Here is an 18,826-nt window from a genome sequence, read left to right as displayed (position 1 = left end):
CAGGACTGTTTCAAGGAGCTCAGCTAGGCCCGAGCCAGACCTGTAAATAAGCCTTTGAGATGCATCATGGGAAATGCTCTGGGAGTGCCCAGGGGAGGTGCCACCACCCAGGGATGGGAATGGTGAAGGCTTCCCAGAGGAGGGGACATTTGAGGTGGGCCTTGAAGGCTGAGTGGGAGTTCACTGGGCAGAGAGGGCACAGGAATTGCGCAGAAGCAGTATCATGTGTAAGGATAGTAGGGGGTTGGTGAGCAGAACCAGAACTGGGGGGTGGGGCGGTGCTGAGAGATGAGGCCAGACAGGTGGACTGGGGCCAGATCACAGCAAACTTTTCAAAGGGCAAGTGTGCTTTACAAAGAGCCGTGAAAGAGTTTAAAGTGTTGGAATGGAGTGGTCAGAAATTTTTCCAAAGATCTCTCTGCCTGCCGTGTGGAAAATGAGGGGGAAAGAGCCAGACTGGCAGCAGGGCTTCCTGTGGTCGGGGGAGGGGTGGGTGGCTGGATGGGGCAGTGACAGAGGGCATCCGGAGGAGACAGGGACGTGGTGGGGGATTCGGGGCCTCACCAGAGACTGGTGAGTGACAGTGTGGGAGGTGAGGGTGTCTGGCTTAGCTGACTAAGGAGGTAATGGGAGGAGCAGGTTAGGTGGGAGGGGGTGACAGATACTGAATTCAGTTTGGAATGAACTTGGTTTGAGTTGTCTGGGACTGAGATCACCAGGAGGCAGGGGGATACTGTGTTCAGGGGAGTTTCTAGGTAAAGATTCGGTGAGAGGTATAACAACCACTCTCCTGGAAGGTGGGACTGGAAGGATGCGCTGGGTCAGAGCAGGGAGCATCTGTACCTGTATGACGGGACACCGTCTAAGGGCCTATTTCTGACCCCTTAGGAAGAAGCCTGGACTCTGCTGTGGACCCCTGAGCTTGGCTTCCTCATCCTGAAGTTCCTGTGCGCAGCCTCTGCAGGGACTGGGCTTCTGGAGAGGAAGGGGAGGACTGTTTCCAGGGCAGGCTTGGTCTCACCTGGGAGTGGGGCCACAACTCTTTCTCTGGTAAAGAACGCCCCCATCAGGAGAGAAGCACTCCTAACGGTCTGAGTCCTGAGCTCCCTAGGTTTGTCTGGACTTGGACATGACCTCCTCCTCCTCCCTGGAGCCCTGACCTGCCATGAGGAAGCAGCCCCAGAGCACTGGGCCCTGTCCCAGCTTGGCCCTGTCCACTCCAGTGACAGCGGCCTGTGGTCAGGGCCTGGGCGGTACAACTCTGAGACATCACCTAGCCCAGCTCACTCATTACACAAGTAGGGAAGCTGAGGCCTAGAGTGGGCTTACCCAGGGTCACCCAGCTTGTAGATGACAGGACTGCGACTTCAACACAGTAACCCCTTCTATGGCCTGGAGTTTTCTGTTGTGCCCCGTCTCCCCTCATGGTTGCTACTTCCCAAGCTCCCATTCTATGTATATGTCAAACATTCTCCACCCAGAGTGCCATGGACTGTCCCACAGTTGGGGAAAGGGAAGGGCTTTAGGCACAGCTAAAAATGATCCAGGAGGCAGAGGATTCAGGAAGCATTTATTTAGGGCCAGAGCTGAATTCTATAGGAGGCAAGAGACAGGACACAGGCAATCTCTAGTAGGTTAGAGGAGAGGACTAGGGGGAGAAAGTAGTGAGGGGAGGGAACAGCCAAACAGAACTGCAGCTTTCCAAGGCTGCCTCCTGCTGGCTCTCTGTGGAAATGCAGGTAGAAGTAGATACTCTATGCCACTGCATCAGCCAGTGGCCTAAGAATGTCAAGTCTTCTCTGAAACAGGTCTTAGCTGGTCTTCCCATGCTACAAGGGACCCTGAAGCAGCTGAGGACTTAGGTATATGTGGTCACTCATCATTGACCAAGCTGGAGCACCCTCTCATCTTCCCACCAACAGGGCCTGTGTTTCCAATCCTTAGACCTTAGGAACCCTCTCGGATCACTTCATTCCAAAGCATCCCACCCACATCCTTCCCCCAGCTTCTCTTAGCCTCACTTAAGGGTTCTAGGTCTAACAAGTTGGGGTAGGGGTAGACTTACCTTAACCCAAAATCACACTCTGTCCTTCATCTTTAGCAACATACTGGTATCCTTTCACCTGTATATCTTTGATCCTCAGCCAATTCCAACACCTTTCCCGCACCCACACCCCTCACTTAATATCCTAAAGCAGATATTCTGAACCTCTAGACGGCACCCCCAGCCAACTCTGGAAAACTGGAGCTTAGCCACATTCCTCCTGGGAACTAGAATCAGAGCCACCAAACACCTGCTAGAGCCTGCAGCCAGGCTCCCCAAGGTCACTGAGCACCAGGTACTAGCTAGGCTAGAGTGCAATGGGAAAGAGATGTGCAGAACAGTGCCTGCTCATCTGGGCATGATGTGAATGCTGGGGCCTAGAACTGAAGAGTGGGTACTTCCTAAGGAACCAGAAACAGGTTGACTCTAGTCTAACCGCTCGCTCACCCACCCAAGCTCACCTGCCCCTGAATCCTGCCCAGCCAATCCTCCACACTACTCCCCCGCCCTTCCTAATACTGTGAGATGCATTTCAAGACTGGAAGAGTCCTTAGAGGTCATCTGAGCCATCTGTTTCTGTTAGACTCTCCTCTATGCATCTGGTCACTGCTTGCATACCTCCCATAACAAGAACTCTTTGCCTCCCTCTTTCTGTATGGGCAACTTCAACCTCAGGGCGATCAGGTAAAGCCACAGGCTAGCAGCTCCATATCAACTCTAAAAAGGCTGCATGAAAGGGCCCAGAAGGGATCAAGGGGTTGTAAGCACCTATTGCATTCTTGGAGGCCCAAGTCCTAAGCCTGGGGGAAACCACTGCCTTACAGCGTTCTTCTCTGGCTGCGGATAAGATGCCCTGGGCATTCTGAGCTGGGGCAGAGACAGCAAGAGGGTTCTGGGAGGCGGACTCTTCCTGCCTCTTCTCTCTGGAGGAGGAGCAGGGCACCTTGAGCTGGCCTGGGAGACCTCTCTAAAGGTCACCATGGTAAAAATAGAGCTTGTCTGAGGAGGGATGGAAAACAGCTGCTATTGCCTGGGACTTAGAGCCAGGGAGGCGGATGGTCAAGCCAGGACCTGGACAGGGACTTAGGCCTAGGATCTTCTGAACACACCCCTCATTTGCCAGACTCCAGAAAGCAGAGCCAGGGAGGGAGGGAGGAGTATGGAACCCTGGAATGTGGCAAGCCCAGGAGTCCGTGTATACAACATCCTTCCTCTTCCAAGGGTGTGTGTATGTGTATGTATGTATAGAAGGGGGCATTTAGACGATTGGAGATTGCTTTGGCCAAAGCCCCATTAAACAGACGGGAAAGCTGAGGATCAGACGGAGGGTCTTGCCCATATTCACACAACTGAATGACAGAGTTAGGGCTAGAACCCAAACTTGAGTCACTACCCCCTACCCCAAGTCCAGAACACTCCTCTCTGACCCCTTATTTCTGGGGCTTTCCAAACAGGCCCGACCTCTTGGGGATGTGGTGCTAAAGATCTCCCAAGCCTGACAGTTGTCTTTCAGCTTGGCCCTCCTGGGGTAGGAATGGGTTGGAGGCAAGGGGAAACTTTAGGTGGTGCAGGACGCCTCGGTGGGGAGGGTGCCACGTTTGAGCCTCAGGCTCCCATTCCACCCACGGGGACAGATGTTGTAGCCGAGGATGCCGGGCGACTTCGCCCCGGAATCCTCGGAGTCGAGGGACACGTCTGAGTCCGTGGGCGAGCGGCGATAGGGGAAGGGCCTGGACGGTGCGGGCAGCGGGCTGCGGGGTCTGGCGCAGGGTGAGGGCCCGGACAGCAGCGGGCTCCGCGGTATAGGAGCAAACGTGGCCCCAGGGGCAGCTGCCGGGCCGGGGCGGGCAGGCTGCGGCGAGCGCATGCGCGGTGGCGGCGGCATCTTGGGCGGGGAGAAGGGCCGCAGGCTCTCGGGGCCTGCTGGCCGCGGGGAGGCGCTCTTGCGCCGGGCCGCGTTGATGATGTTTCGCGCTAGGAGAGCCTGCAGTTGGCGGCTTGGGGGCCGCACTTCGTTTTCAGGTCGGAGCGGGGATACCGAGCGCTCGCTCCACGAAGGAGACATGGGTGGCGGTGGCGGCGGCAGCGGCGGGGGGCTGCTCATGCTGCTTCCACGGCCGGGCTCCCACGGCCGCGGACTCACCCAGCCGTCCAGGCTGCTGGGTGGCCGGGACGCGCCCGGCGTCCAGGGCGGGGAGGTGGGCCGACTCTCGTGGTGGTCCTGTGGAGAGAGCAGAGAGGGTGGGGGCAAGCGTTAGTGTCGGGGTCCTCCATACCGGGGTTTTAGAAGGGACCGAGTTTGATTTGATCTTATGCAGAGTCAGGGAAGCCAGTGAGTCAAGTCCGGTAGTGCCTGCAATGAAATGTATGTGCCTCCGTTCTCAGCCCAGATGCTTGAAAAAGCCCACCCTGCCTGCCCCTGCAGTTAACAGAGAGGCAGGTGACTAATGGTTAAGAACTCTCACTTTGGAAACAGACCCCTATAGAATGAACTTGGGCAAGTGCTTCAACAGCAGAAGCAACTGGAAACCTCTGACCTTCAGTTTCCTCCTCTTAAAGTGGGGGTTTAATATCAGCACGTATCTACAGGGTTGTTGTGAGAATTAAATGAGATAACTAATGTAAAAGAATATTACATGTATTAGAAGATTCCCTGGAAGAACGGAAGTGCTCCTTAGGTGTCAGTTACCATAAAGAAATACTGGAAGGATTCACAGGAAACTAACTCAAGTAGTTTCTTAGGAAATGGGTGAACAGGGCAAGGTACACAGCTACAGGGATGGGAATAAGGCTATTAATCTATTACTTTTTATGTAAGTTTAGGTTTTTGAACTGTATGGATGTACTATCCAAAAATTAAAAACAAATATTCATCATCATTATTAAGGTTGGACTTAGGCAAAGGCCCTCTCAGCCCCAATCCCATTGCCATGTTGCCATGGTCACCTTCTAATCTGTCCTTGAATGCCTGGAGCAGGGAGGAAGTTCCACTGGCAGATGGAAACACAAAAGAAAGTTGGGTCGTACCTCCCTAGGCAGCACACTCCTCTCATTGGACTTCTTGCTGGCACGGGGTAGAGAGTGTGGACATCTTTGAGGGCATAAAGCACTGCTCTGCTATACACTGTCATGTTTGTTTCCTGCCTACTGTGAGGGACTTTCCAGTCTACATTCTCATCCTTTGTCTCTCACTAGGTCCTCACAACAGACTGGTGAGGTAGCTGGCATCATCACCTGTTGTACAAGGACAAAGATGAAGTTCAGAGGTGTAAAAACTATCCGGTATGTTCTGCCCACCAGGCAGTGTGTGTGCGTGTGTGGCTATTGCTTGAGGCTACATCATGCTTAAAAAGCTGGAACTGATATGAAAGTACAGAAAGTGGGGCTCCAAGCCCACTTGTATCTGCTAAACCATCCAACTGTTCAGATACAAGCAATAAACCAGTCCACTCAGCCTTCAGTCTGATTCAAATTCACCACCAGTCATCTCTCAGAGTCCAGAACTAGCCAGTCCATTCAGTGCCTCCTCCCCAATCAATATTTAGAACCATCCATAACATCCATCCACTAATCCAATCAGTAATCAGCTATAGCCAAGCCATTCAGCCTCTCATCCAGTCAGAATCCAATTTCTCCCAATCAAAAGGAAGCAATAGACAAACTATGTTTTTTCCAATGTAACAGCTACTAGATGAGTCCATTCTCAGAATCTGGGCCTATTAACTTGAAGAGACATGTTGTACAGCAGTCTGAAAAGGAGTTTTTCATGGGACGGTAATGCTGAAGTGACCCAAGGCCCCAGTCATCAAGTAGGAAAGTTAAAGCTCAGCATGGGGTCAGCCACTCTTACTCCTAGGGTCAGAGTTGTATGTGAGCCAGACACACTGGAGGCTGCTGTCTGTGCAACATCCCAGGAAGCTTGTGGTCAGCCCAGCTGAGGGAAGTGGGCCAAGGGTTTGTGATCAAAGCCCATCAGCATGCATTGAGGCAGAGCAACCACAGCTCTTTAGCCAAAAGAGTAGGCTGGTGATACTGTCTGAAATCTCTAAGACAGAGAGAACTGTGATAACTGCCTATAATCTCTAGGGGTTGTCTCTGCCTTTGGTAGCCACAAGGGGAAGGCTAGGTCCAGCAAGTGGAAGGCGTAACAGGATTGGCTTCTCAAGCCTGGATTGGAATGTTGGGGGCAGTGGTGAGCAGCTCCTCATCATTTGGAGGTGGGCCAGGGCCTGACCTCATCGGAACTGCCATGGCTGGCCTATGTGTTTGTATGAAATCGGAGCTGTTCACTTTCTGGTAAAGATCTCACCAGTATACACCAGAACTTTGAAATACAAATGGCTAAAAATTCAGAAAGTACATCCGCTTAACCCAGTACCAGCCCCAAAGCAGGGCACATGTGTGGGGTGAAGGCATGGGGAGATCAGAGGCCAGACAGAGCTAGCTCCCAGACCACCGTCTGCAAGCCTTTGACTGCGTGGACGGGGAAACAGGCCCAGAGGTGGGAAGGGGTTGTCTAAGGTCACACAGTCAGGTGCAGAACTGGGACTGGAATCCAGTTTGTTCCTCTCCATCACGGTGGAAACAGGGTTTCTGGAGGCAGGCAGTGACGACATGGGAAATGGCCCGATTTAGATGGGGGGTGGAGGTACTGAGGGAATCAGAAAGTGTATGTCTTTAGCTATTTAAATTCTCCTCTTAAACAAACCTGAACTGTAAGAGGTTGTGGTTTCCCCCATGCTCTAAAACCTTCTGGCCAAACTCTGTAGGAAGGAGAAAGCAGAAAAACGTGCTTTCCATAGGATTCTGGTTTCTGGGGAAGAGAGAGGGCGACTCACTTCCAGGCCAGCGAACATCTGTCCCCAGGGCTGATCCAGACATGCAGCAGGTGCCGGCAGCACGGAGACACACCACACAGTCACACACAGTAACTGAGCAGTCCCACCCCACTTCCCAGGCCAGAATCAGGGAGGAGGGAGACAGCCCTGACCACCAGCCAGCGAGCACGGGGGAAAGAAAGCAGCAAGACAGATTTGAGGCAGAGTGTATTGAGAACAGGAGAGAAAACAAAGTTGGGGGAAGAGCTCGGCCAGCCTGGCCGCAGGTGCTGCAGGACGGAGGGTGGCTCTTCCACGGCTGGCCCTCAGGAGTCGAAGGGAGCAAGGGTCTAGGGGCAGGGGCTTCACTCTGTCCTGGGAGGGGGCTGCCATGGAATTGCTGAGCTCACGCTTCCCCATGTATGCCCCTGCATTCTGGGCAGAATGAATTCACTGGGAAGGCACCCTGTTCCCATGGAGATGAGCCCGGAGATCAGGAAAACTGCAGGCTCAGCCCAGCATGGGCACCGCCCCCGCCCCCCCCCCCCCCACTGGGAGCCCAGAAATAGGGCTGGGAAAGAGAAAGTGGGTGGTGCTCAGACCCCAGCCTTGGGAAGCTTTCATCTGAATTCTGCCTCTTGTATCTGAATTTTCTTACCCCATACAAAGCCTGGTTTTGGGGGGCTGCAACACTTCAGAGTTTTCAGAGGTAGTGAGGCTCTCCTACTACCTGACCTAATACCTTCACTGTACTACGAATAGGGAAACAGACCCAAAGACACACATGGTGTCAAACTCTTAGACCACAGCCTTTTCTCAAAACCTTAAGGTCTTCTCCATCCCATCTCACTGAGCCGCTGTGCTCCTGCCCAGCCCTGGCCACGCCCCCACAGTCTCCAGGCAGTCCTGCACCTGAGCCAGGCCAGCCCCACCTCCCCAGAATGCCCTTGCAGACTTCTACTCTCCATCTGTCTTATGGCACCTGCCCATTTCCTCCCCTCTCTCTTCCTAGGGGACTGTCATCACGTACAAAGCCTTTCTCCAAAAGCACCAGCCTACTCTCAATCCTCCAGCCTACTGTCACGGCCTATAGGATCCCCATTGTATAAAAGAGAAAACTGAGGCCCAAGTTAAAATGACTTGTCCAAAGTCTCATGGCAAACGAGAGGCTGAGATGGGACCAGAACCCATTCCTGCCTCTCTCCCTGCCACTGCACGGCGATGGCTGCTTTCAGTTGAGCAGCTATCGGCTGAGCTTGAAGCCCAAACAGCCAATGGAAACATTGCCAGGGGCCTCTCTCCTCACTGCACATCCACATTGCACATCCTTCTGCGGGGCTCTGTCTCTCAGGGGTCTGCTGGCTCCTCCCCTACCCCAGGACAGAGAGGGCAAGCTGGTGGAACCAGGGCGGAGGTCTGGGATGAACTGCTCTAGCTATCCCTAAAGCGGAGCCAGATGTTTGGATAGAGGCAGCTGAGCAGAAGGGCAGGAAGAAACGCATCAGACAGCAGTGGGGCTAAGTCTTCATCCAGCAAAAGAAAATGTGGAGGCCGAGGCAAAGCTCTCTGAAGCAGTAGAGAGGAAACGGTGTCCAGAAGGCAGAGGTGGAAGAGACAGACCCGTGGAGGTGAGGATCCAGCAATAGGCAGAAAGACGCTAGGAGCTGGGGCCACAGGAGGATGCCCCACTGGGGCAGCAAAGGAGGCAGCCCCTTGGCTGGCTGTTCTGCAGGCACTGGCAGGTTCTGTTTGCTCCAGAAGCCTCTGTTAGCGCCCCCTTCTAGGCCATTCCCCAGCAAGACGCTGGCATCCCAGTAGCTCACAAAGGCCAGAGGAAGCCCCCGGCCTCATTATGGCCTGCCTTGGGAGTTCTCTGTCCAAGACCCTCCTACCCAGTAGCAGACTTCATTCATAGCCCTCTGACATGGAGTCCAGCCACCTCCTGGCAGGGAACAGGCAGCTGCAACCCGGAGAGGGAAGGTGACTTGCCCAGTGTCACAAAAGCTAGCTGGTAGCAGTGTCAGCCCTTGACCCCTAAGTCCCCATACTCCTGAATCTCAGCCCTGTGCCACTTCCTGCCACATCTGCTTTCCATGCTGTCCTCAGAGAGGGTCCTGACAGGCAGGGGGACCCCTGTGGGGTGTATTACTTGAAGCAGAAGGAAGGCTTCCACACCTGAGCCTCGATCCCGGCGTTCCGGGTGGAGAAGGAGGGCCTGGGGGCCTGCTTGGCTCGGGGAGACCAGGCCCTGGAGGGAGAGGCGGGGGAGACGTCACTGCTGTAGGGAGGGCTCAGGGTGGTGGCCTGGAGGCTGTCCTGGCCGGGGGCTGTGTAGAGGCCTGGTGAGGAGCGGGAGGGCCGAGGCAGGGCAGGTGACCGCGGGAGGGTCGCCTTGGGCAGGCTGGGCGCCAGGTCCAGGGAGCTGGGCTTGGCGGGCGAGGTGGCTCTTGGCGAGGCCCTGGTAGGCTCCTTGATGGGGGAGAGGACAAAGAGCGAGGGCCGCAGCTGGTACGGTGTCTGCGGCTGCTTGGTGGGCTCGGGGCGCAGGACCCCATTCTCGGGCAGGTAACTGTGGTAGAGGGAGGCAGGTGGAGTCCGAGCCGGGCTTCGGGACGCCACTCGGAGGCTGCCCGGGGAGTACTTCCAGGAAGAAGGCAGGGACATAGTGGGTGAAGGGCAGCGGGCCAGTTCGGCGTGGCCCGAAGACTCAATGACATACTTCTCCATGCGGGACTGGCGGCGGGCGTACAGCTCAGCCCCTTTCCCAGTGGCCTCGGACAGGTTCTGGTTGGGTTTGGGCTTCGGTTTGGCCTGGATGCGCGGGGATTTGAGGCAAGAGGCCCACTCGGGGAGAACATTCTCAGCCGCAGTGGGACTGTCCCTGTCCCTGGGTACTGGCTCCTGCTGGAAGTTGGAGGCCTCAGCCCCCAGGGCAAAGGGCTCCTCCTCCCCGCCCGTCTCCCCCTGGTCCCTCTGCCTCCGCTTCTCATCAGCCGTCTGTACCAGATCCAGCAGGTCTGGATTTGGAGTCACCTTGGGCTTCTCCACAAAGGTGAACATGGATTTCCGGCTGCCCCTTCGGGCCATAGACTCCTCCAAAATTCCCGTCTTGCTGGTGGGAATTGCCTGGCCCTTCAGATGTGAAGGCTTGGGGTCGGAGCTGGGGTACAGGGCAGAGTAAGAAGGGGGTGATCTAACCCGGGAAGCCGGGGGAGCTGTGGACAAGGTCTCGGCATAAGTGGGGGGCGGAGTAAAGTTCCCCAACGGGCGTCTCTCCAGGGCAGGGCTTCGTTGTGCCACGGGCCTCCTCTCCACCATGGGGCTGTGAGACATCACATGTCTCTGTGGCCGTGGGCTCCTGTCGGCTATGCTGGAGGACTGGGGAGCCGGGGCCTTCCCCACAAGATGTCGTCTTTCTACCATGGGGCTCCGATCCATCTGGCTGGTGCTCCCTGGTGCCTGGATCCCAAAGGGCCTGGCCGTCCTGTTGACCACAGACTGGGGCTTGGCCAGTGTGAGGTGGACCTCACTGTACAACTTGGTGGGTGTGGTGGCGGCTGCCTGCCCAGACATCTCTTGTTCTGCTGACACTGCTGGGGCACTGGGCTGGATATCGATGAGCAGGGAGCTGGACATGAAATCTGGGGCGGGGGGCCCGGAGCTGGAGACGGGCGCGGCTTCTCTGGGGGAGGTGCCGGTGGTGGTAGACGGAGCCGACACCATATCGATCAGGAGCGTGCTGGATCTCACCTCCGCAGCCAGTTCCTGGGGTTGCCCACCAGCACGTGGGGTGCTGGGCTTAGAATCCGGCACCGTGCCGTTCGGTGGGACTTGTGCCTCCGAAGAGTCCTGTTGGGGGCTAGAAAGTGGCAGGCTCTGAGGGGTGACAGCTGCCGGGGGGTTCTGATTGACATCTGTAGCTGGCAGGTTGTAGCTGCTGTTAGAAGTTGGTGTGGTGAGTGTGGCACTGGGCAAGGCAAGGTTTTGGTTGACATCTGCAGCTGGGCTGTGGACCTCAGCTGGGGGCGGGGCTGGTGGACTCTTCTGGCTTTCTCGGTTCTGGGACAGGTGGAGCCCATTGGCCGTCAGCAGGGCGGCGTTCTCCTTTAAATAGACCACGAGCGGTACCTCTTCCTCCTCGCTGGCCACCCTCTCCAGGTGCCGCAGCAGGCTGGCTTCCTCTGAGCACCCCTCCATGCTGTGACCGGGGACCCCCACGTCAGGGCTCTGGCCGGTGGGGTTCCTTGGAGGACCTGGCTCAGGGAGTGAGGTGGGACTCAGGCTGAGCCCTGGGGCATGGCCTGTGGGGCTGGCAGGGGGCACTCTGGGGGACTCCTGGCTGGGCTTCTGTCCCCTCCGGCCGTGGCTCTCCAAGGTGAACTCGTTCACCCTCTGCCGGCGCCTGTTGAAGAGCTGGACGCCCCGGGAGTTGGAGCTGGGCGGGGTGGTCAGCTGGGCTGCGATCTGCTGGCTCCGCGCCTTGGCCTCTTTCAGGTCCTTGTCGGTGAGGCTAGTGCTCCGGCCCAGCGCTGTAGGGGAGACAGAGGCCGGTTAGCAAATGGGGCTGCAGAGCCACAGGGGTGCTCAGACAGACAGACCCTCCGACAGGGGATCTGGTCCGCCGGCATTTGGTCGTTACGCAGTTTCCTAGAATCCCCTCTCCCCATAAAGATCCCCGACCCGGCCCTCACGGCCCAGCTCTGACGCCACCACCTGTGCCAAGTCCTCCCTGTTACCATTTCAGGATCGACCGGACCCTCACCCAGAGCCTGCAGGCTGCTGATTCAGCAGTTTACCAAACTCGGGAAGACCACCTCACCCTAGTCGTCAGGCCCCTCTGCGTCCCCAGCTCATCTACCTTCTCCTCTCCCTTCTCCTCTCTTTCCGGGCTCTGCCCTGCTGGCTTTCTTTCTGTTCTTGAAAATGCTGTCTGACCTATAGTGGCGCAGTGGATAAAGCATCAACCTGCAGTGTTGACGTTGCTGGTTCAAAACCCTGGGCTTGTCCGGTCAAGGCACATACGAGAAGCAACCACTACGAGTTGATGCTTCCTGCTCCTATCCCCCTTTCTCTCTCTCTGTCTTCTCTCTAAAAATCAATAAATAAAATCTTTTTAAAAATCATTATTATTATTATTATTATTATTTTTGTATTTTTCTGAAGCTGGAAACGGGGAGAGACAGTCAGACAGACTCCCGCATGCGCCCGACCGGGATCCACCCGGCACGCCCACCAGGGGCGACGCTCTGCCCACCAGGGGGCGATGCTCTGCCCCTCCGGGGCGTCACTCTGCCGTGACCAGAGCCACTCTAGCGCCTGGGGCAGAGGCCAAGGAGCCATCCCCAGCGCCCGGGCCATCTTTGCTCCAATGGAGCCTTGGCTGCGGGAGGGGAAGAGAGAGACAGAGAGGAAGGGCGGGGGGGGGGGGGGGGTGGAGAAGCAAATGGGCGCTTCTCCTGTGTGCCCTGGCTGGGAATCGAACCCAGGTCCCCCGCACGCTAGGCTGACGCTCTACCGCTGAGCCAACCGGCCAGGGCCAAAAAAATCATTATTTTTAAATGACGTTTGTTCCTACCGCAGCGTTTTCTTTGCTTGGAACGATCTTTTCCCAGGTGGTATCCAGGTTGGTTCCTTCTTGCTATTCAGTACTCGCTTGAATGTCACTCTCTGGAGGGGCCCTCCCCTTTCCTATCCCACCTCTTTATTTTCTTCTTTACCTGTTTTGTTTATTATCTGTCCCCTCCCACCTAGAAACTCAGCCCTAAGGGGGCAGTGGCCTTCCTTGGCTTGTCCAGCCCTCTAACGAGGCCCCTAGAACAGAGCTGCGTACAGCAGGCACTCAGAAAGCGTGACTGAATGCGTGAATGGCCCCCGGGGTGTCTTCCCTCTGCCTTTGTTAGGGCCCTTTGCCCTTTCAAATTCATAGTCATTTCATAACAGGCACAGTAACACTTCTGTTTTGTTTGTTTTTTTTTTTTTTTTTCTTTTTTTTTTTTCACTTATATTAGCAATAATCGCGCCTCGGATAAACCTCATTGGCTACGATACTGCCACTGTGCAAAGCTAACACTTCTGTTTTTACAATAGGCAACATAGTAACATGATAAAAAAAAAACATAAAAAAGTATACAGTGTTCAAAGACAAAAACCAACAACTATACAGTGAAAAATGTCCCTCCACCCCCCACCCCGAGCACCCCATACCACAAATCAGGTAACAGTCATTAGTTTCTTCTGTGTCCTTGCAGCGTTTCTTCCTATTTTTATTTAAACATTTTTAAATAAAATATTTAAATAAAAATATTTTAATATTGTAAAAGTTATAATTGGGCTAATCCAGAGACTTGTATATAACTTGCCCAAAGTCACACAGTAAAGGGTGGCAAAGCTGGAGTCAGAACCAGTTCTCCTTGGGTCCACAGCCCATACTTGTTTCAAAAGGTCCATTTGGGACCTACAGGGAACACAGAAGGGTTCGGCGTCCAGTCCGGGGCTGGAATCTGGGGCCTGAGGTCAGGGATCAGGCTGCATAGGGATTAACCAGTAAATTCACCACGGGCAGCATTTCTCTGCACCTCCCCAGTGCCCAGTTGGCACGCGCAGCCGGCGCTCAGTGTGTGCGCTGTGGAACAGTGACTAAACAAATGGATGCCCGAACAAAGGGACCGATGGACAGGTGGATGGGACAGGCTGTGGTCAGGGTTAGCAGCTCACTCCTGGGCTGAGAAAACTCCTCCCCCACCCTGGCCTGGCTCCCACTGTGGGGAGCTAATTAGTTCTTGAGGAATCTGACCTTGCCCTCCCTCCTCCTCTGCCCTCATTAGCACTGGCCATGACATGCTGAGTGAGTGTCCAGGGACAGTCTTTCTAGGCATCCTGCCAGCGAGGCTTGGAATTCATGGACTCTCAGAGCTGGAAGGGCCCTTACAGGGGAGTATTTTCACACACACCCCATTTTATGGATGAGGAAACTGAGGTCCAGAGAGCGGTGCAGGGTAGAGCTGGCACTGGGGTCAGCAGGGAGGCCACACAGAGCAGAGTGGCTGCAGACAGCAGTTTCATAGGGCCCAGGCCCAGCAGCCCCAGGCTGTCTGGCCCCAACCTCCTTTCCTCCTCGCATCAGGACCTGGCTGTACCCCTGACCACCACAGCCACCTGTGCCTGCCTCTCGTAAACAGCGAGAGCACACAGCCTGTCACATGTTCCCCTGACACCTGCTTCTTCCTGACAGGGCACCTCTCTCGCCTGGTTCACCCCATCTGTAGAAGGGGAATGGGGGGGGTGGCCAGGCTCACCTGGGGGGAGATCAGGACGGCCCTGAGAGGCTGCTCAGCGCATGCAGTGCCCATCTCCTCTGCTCTGCTGAGAAACCAGGCCTCGTGGCCCACCCACAACCAGCCTCCGCCATGGCTGCTAGCTGTGTGACCTGGGCAAACTACTGCACCTCTCGGAGCCAGTTTCCTTAACGGAGAGGGGAGCAAAGCACTGAATTGGGGTTGGGAGGCCACAGTGAGGTCCTGAATGCCAGAGGGCTTTGTGTCATTAAGCCCCAGTGCACGGATGGGGCAGAGGGCTCGTGCTACCCTGGGAAGACGTATTGGTGACCCCGTTCTTCTCCCTGGAGGGGTCAGAGGTTCTTCTAGCAAAGGAGACTTACTCCACAGGTCAGGGTCCTGAGACCTAAGATCTAACCTAGCCCTGATCCTAAAAGCTGACTCTCTTACGGCCACACAGCAGGGGATTCCAGAATTCTGGCGGGGGCGGAGTGCACGTGTGCAGGGGTTATTGCCCCAAATTACAGAACCTCAGAGACTCGGATGGCTGTCATCAGGTCCAATTCCTGTGTCCCCAAAACCATGCCCGTGAAGGCGTAAGCCTCTGCTTACACACTCAGGTGACAGGGAACTCACTACCCTGAGAGGTGCCCTCCACTAATGAACAGTGCCTCAGCTATAAAGTTCTTCCTTACATTAACTTCTGCCCCCAAATGCCGCTTGGAGAAAAAGCTTCCTCTTGCCAACCTGACAGCCCTGCTGAAATTCAGACACAAAGCATGTCCCCATGTGTCCTGGTCAGGATAAACATCCCCAGTCCCACTGATGTTTCTTATGACAGAATTGCAGCAATCCTGGCTAACACCAATTGCACTCTTACTGCTATCCGGACATGTGTTTTACACATACTGTCTTATTTATATAATGCCCACAACAACCCTATGAAGCACAAACTATAATCTACTTTTCAGTGATCGTAAAACCAAGGCTCAGAGAGGTCAAGCGAGCTGCCCAAGGTCACAGAGCCAGAGTAGTGAAGCTGGCTCACCCCTGGCCCTGCACGACTCTAGAAAGCAAACTTTTCTGGCCTGCAGGTTCCCCGAGGCTCATGGAAAGTGCTCCAGTGTTTGAACAATCCAGAACTCCTAACGTCCCTGCACTTCTCTGTTTTGTTTTGCTTCCCACCCCCTCCCCCCACTTTTCTGCTTCAGTCCTATCCCCAGGCTGGTTCTGAAGGCCATGGGTTTAGAAAATTCTCAAATGGCAAAGCATGAAGGCTCTCGTGGATAAGCTGGTCTGGGAGGATTAGTGAGGGAAAGGGTGGGAGAAGGCGGTGGGCCAGGACCTGGTCTGCTGGGCCCCGGCGAGGCTTGGCGCCGCCCTGACACTGCTGTTCTGGGACACGAGGACCATGGCAGAAAAGGCCAGGAGGTGAGAAAGGCTGCCTCTGGGGAAGCTCCCATGCCCCTCACCCAGCCTGCAGTGACTCCATGGAAAAGGAATTCAGCGGGAGGCTTGAACCAGACCCAGCTAGCAATTTGGATGATTTTTGCCACCCTGCATAAACAAAGCCGAGAGAAGGGGGCTGGGCCAACTACAGGCACCCCTGAGCCCCCCACTGCAGGGCACCAGGGGAGGCAGTTCCATCCAAAACTCCTCAGACTAGGGGACTGCCACCCCTGGCAGTGCTCCAGCCAGTGGGTCCTAGATTGTGTTCCTGGTGTCATAAAGGCAGGAGGTGGCCAAGGCCCACTGAGGACAGGCACCATGCTGAGCCCCCAGCCTGGCTACACAGCCTGCACCTGTGCAAGTCACAACATCCCCTGTCCTCTGACCCTCAGTAGGGCCAGGTTGGGGCACTGGCCCTTGAAAGACCCACCCTGGACGATGAAGGATCAGGAGATCTGAAGACAGGGCTTCAGGAGAGGAAGGGGTGAGGGCGGTGCAAGGAAGAGCTGCTGGAGGGGCAGGGAGGGCAGGAGACCAGGTCCTCCTCCCTAAGCGGGGGAGGGGGGCAGGAAGCCCCCACTACAGCCCAGGTGCTTGCTATGCACTTTATACTCGTCTTTTCCAACCCTCCCCAAAGTCCTCAGAGAGAACACTGTTATTCTTCCCAGTTTGCAGATGAAATCGGAGCTCAGAGAGAGAGACCTGCCCAGGGTCATACAACTTGTAAGTAGCAGAGCTGGAATTCAAAACTCTAAGTCTGGCTGCTGAGTCTTATTTCTTAACCATTCTGCCTCCTGGGCCCTGAGTCTGGGGGGAGGAGCCCCGACAGAGGCTCAGATGCTCCTGGCCGGTGATCTGCGGAAGCCTCTGCTTCCTCCTCTCACCATCAGTGCCCAGCAGTGCCCTCTCCACTGCATGTTCAGCTACCTAGGACAACGCATGCTGTCCCTCCTTTCTTCCTCTCAGGAGGGGAGCTGATCAACTCATTCTTACTATGGCAGCAATGACTGCTAGGACACAAAAGACTAGTAGAATGGGAAGAGGTGCTGGGGGCTGAGAGCCGGGATCCTGCTGTGTTCGTGCAGGGATATGCCCTTCCTCCCACCCCAACGGCTCTGCACGCAGCTGCCTGTTCTGCCCACCACCAGGCTTGTCTGGACGAAGGCTCCAAAGGAGGGAGGTGGGGAAGGAAGAGATGCCAGAGCAGAAGGTCAGGACAGGGAGAGAATTCAAGGAAATGTTTCTTCACGCGGCTGCCGTCAATGGGAGTGCCCAGGCCCGGGAGGGTGGAGTGGGACAGGGAGCCAGAAGCAGGGACAGAGGCTGGCGGGAGGCAGCCCACTCTGGTGGCCTGGGAGTCTTGGCAACAGGACGTTGAACAGGCTGGGTAAACTGCCCCCCTGCTGGGGTCAGGAAGGAACCAATGGCTGGCCCCTGCACAACCTCTGGCTCAGCTGGGGGCAGGAAGATGAACCGGGCCTTAGTAATGGTTTGGCTACCTTGCCAGCCCCTGTCCCATATCCTCCCCGCTGGAGGGAGGAAATGACACAGCCTCCATTCCCTGGGGAGTTCTCCATCCACGCCAAAGTCCTGGGGAGCGCAACCTGACTGAGTCCTGGCAGACTGCCAGGCCTCCTCTCAGGTGGAGAATAATTCATACTAAGGTGGGAAGGACTGCCAGGACATGGGAGATGCATAGGATCAAGAGTGGGAGCCCCAGGCCTAGCGCCAGCCTTGCCACTACCAGGCCAGCAGAAGTCACCCCATGCCTCTCCCTCGATGCTCAGGGCGGAACTGAGACCAGGGAGGAATGCCGTACGCCCTAAGCCACACACCCCAAACCACAAAGGCACCTCTGAGTGCTCATCTTACTTACTGTGGCGGGGTCCTCCCTGCAGTTCGGTAAGTAAGCCCTTGGGTGCTGAGCTGGCCTCTGTTCTCAAAAGCCTCTGGGGAAGGCAGCCAATCGCCTCACGGACAGAAAGGAAAATCCCACATTGCCAGCAACACGGAGGAGCTGGATGTGACTTCGCTCCTCCACAGATGACTCAGCCCAGCTCTTTATCAGGAAAATTGATTTTGCAACAGACTTTTAAATGGCCTCTCCGCCCCCAGCCTCTTCCCCCGCCAATCTACCCACCCTACGCTGCCAGATCCATCGTCCTGTTTCCCTAGGGCGTGGAGAATCGGGCAGCAAACCCTGGTAGTGGCATTCGGAGCCCCTGACGTCAGGCCCGCCCGAGAGCTTGCTACCCGCTCTTGTGCATGGACGAGGGAGTCCCATGGCTTGTGGCTCCCACGCCTGCACTGAATTCCTGCCTCTGCTGTGGCGTTTGCACCGACACCTCCCCTGGGAGCCCTTCTCTGCCTCACATCCCTTCTACATGCCCCTGCCTTCCCACCTAACTCAAATGCCACCAGCCCTCCAAAGAGCCGCCTCCTCTGAGCCACCGGTGTTTTATCTGCAACATTCGGTCACCTCCTCACTTTGCACATCATTCATTTTAGTGAGCGTTACCCTTCTGGGCGTGCTCACCACACGCCAGGCCCTTGCTTCACTGAGAGCAACCCGCAAGGTCAGCACTACCCTCTTCTGTGTTAGAGAAGGGACGGCTCGGAGGGCTGATAGGTAGAAGTGACTTGCTCGAGGTGGCACCGCTAGTCAGAGGCAGAGTTGGGATTCAAACCCAGGGTGGCCCAGGGTCAAGTCCAGGGCCCATCCATGCACCAGGCTGCCTCCTCCCACAGTCTTGCTTTGCAGCAATCCGGGGCTGAAGCTAATTTCACCCCCCAGTCTGCAAGAGCCTCGGGGGCAGGGGCCTGCGCTGCCACACGGCTCCATTCCTCCCCGGCCCTCCCCACACGCTTTCCGTGGTGCTCACAGGGTAATGACAAAGTTGATGAGGATGACAGTAGCCAACATGTGAGGAGTACCAGCTGCTGCCAAGCTAAGGGGTTAGCATGTATTTCCTCACTGAATCCTCAGCAACTCATAAGGGAGGCTCCCTTACCTCTGACAGATGAGGAAAACGAGGTCTGGAGAACTAGCGAGCTCACCCCGGGTGCTGCAGCCAGCGAGGGGCAGGCAGAGTGGAGCTGTAGCTGGGATCTGACTGATCCCAAGCCTGGGCACCTCCTCCTGAAGAGCTCTGCCCACAGAGCACACTCACTTTCCCACCCACTCTCCCAGGCCCAGCTCAACTGCCACTTCCTCCAGGAAGCCCATATCAATCCATTCAGAC

At 55.9% G+C, this 18,826-nt stretch overlaps 1 protein-coding gene, 1 long non-coding RNA gene and 1 pseudogene across 4 annotated transcripts in view; 1 reads left to right on the top strand and 2 right to left on the bottom strand.

Moving 5' to 3' along the window:
- Window positions 1-1,553: 1,553 nt before the first annotated feature.
- Window positions 1,554-18,826, bottom strand: part of SYNPO (synaptopodin) — a 40,741-nt gene continuing 23,468 nt past the window's right edge. For 2 of the 3 annotated variants that reach the window (XM_066273010.1, XM_066273011.1), the window contains 2 exons: window positions 9,037-11,390; window positions 1,554-4,265 (listed from right to left, as the gene is read on the bottom strand). In XM_066273010.1, coding sequence (XP_066129107.1) covers window positions 3,603-4,265; window positions 9,037-11,390 — 3,017 coding nt within the window. In that variant the 3' untranslated portion in view covers window positions 1,554-3,602. Of the gene's footprint in view, window positions 4,266-9,036; window positions 11,391-17,460; window positions 17,633-18,826 lie in introns of those variants that run through there. The other variant, XM_066273012.1, reaches the window with a different exon arrangement.
- On the top strand, window positions 3,932-11,944 carry LOC136333609 (uncharacterized). The gene is made up of 3 exons (XR_010731062.1): window positions 3,932-4,066; window positions 5,240-5,326; window positions 11,606-11,944. It is a non-coding gene; the product is annotated as an uncharacterized lncRNA (long non-coding RNA).
- LOC136336875 (U4 spliceosomal RNA) lies at window positions 12,861-12,926 on the bottom strand (annotated as a pseudogene).

This window comes from Saccopteryx bilineata, chromosome 4 (assembly GCF_036850765.1).
Source record: "Saccopteryx bilineata isolate mSacBil1 chromosome 4, mSacBil1_pri_phased_curated, whole genome shotgun sequence".
NCBI classification, from domain to species: Eukaryota; Metazoa; Chordata; class Mammalia; order Chiroptera; family Emballonuridae; genus Saccopteryx; species Saccopteryx bilineata.
Note: the sequence above shows the minus strand (reverse complement) of the source record. Positions and strands in the feature narration are given on the sequence as shown.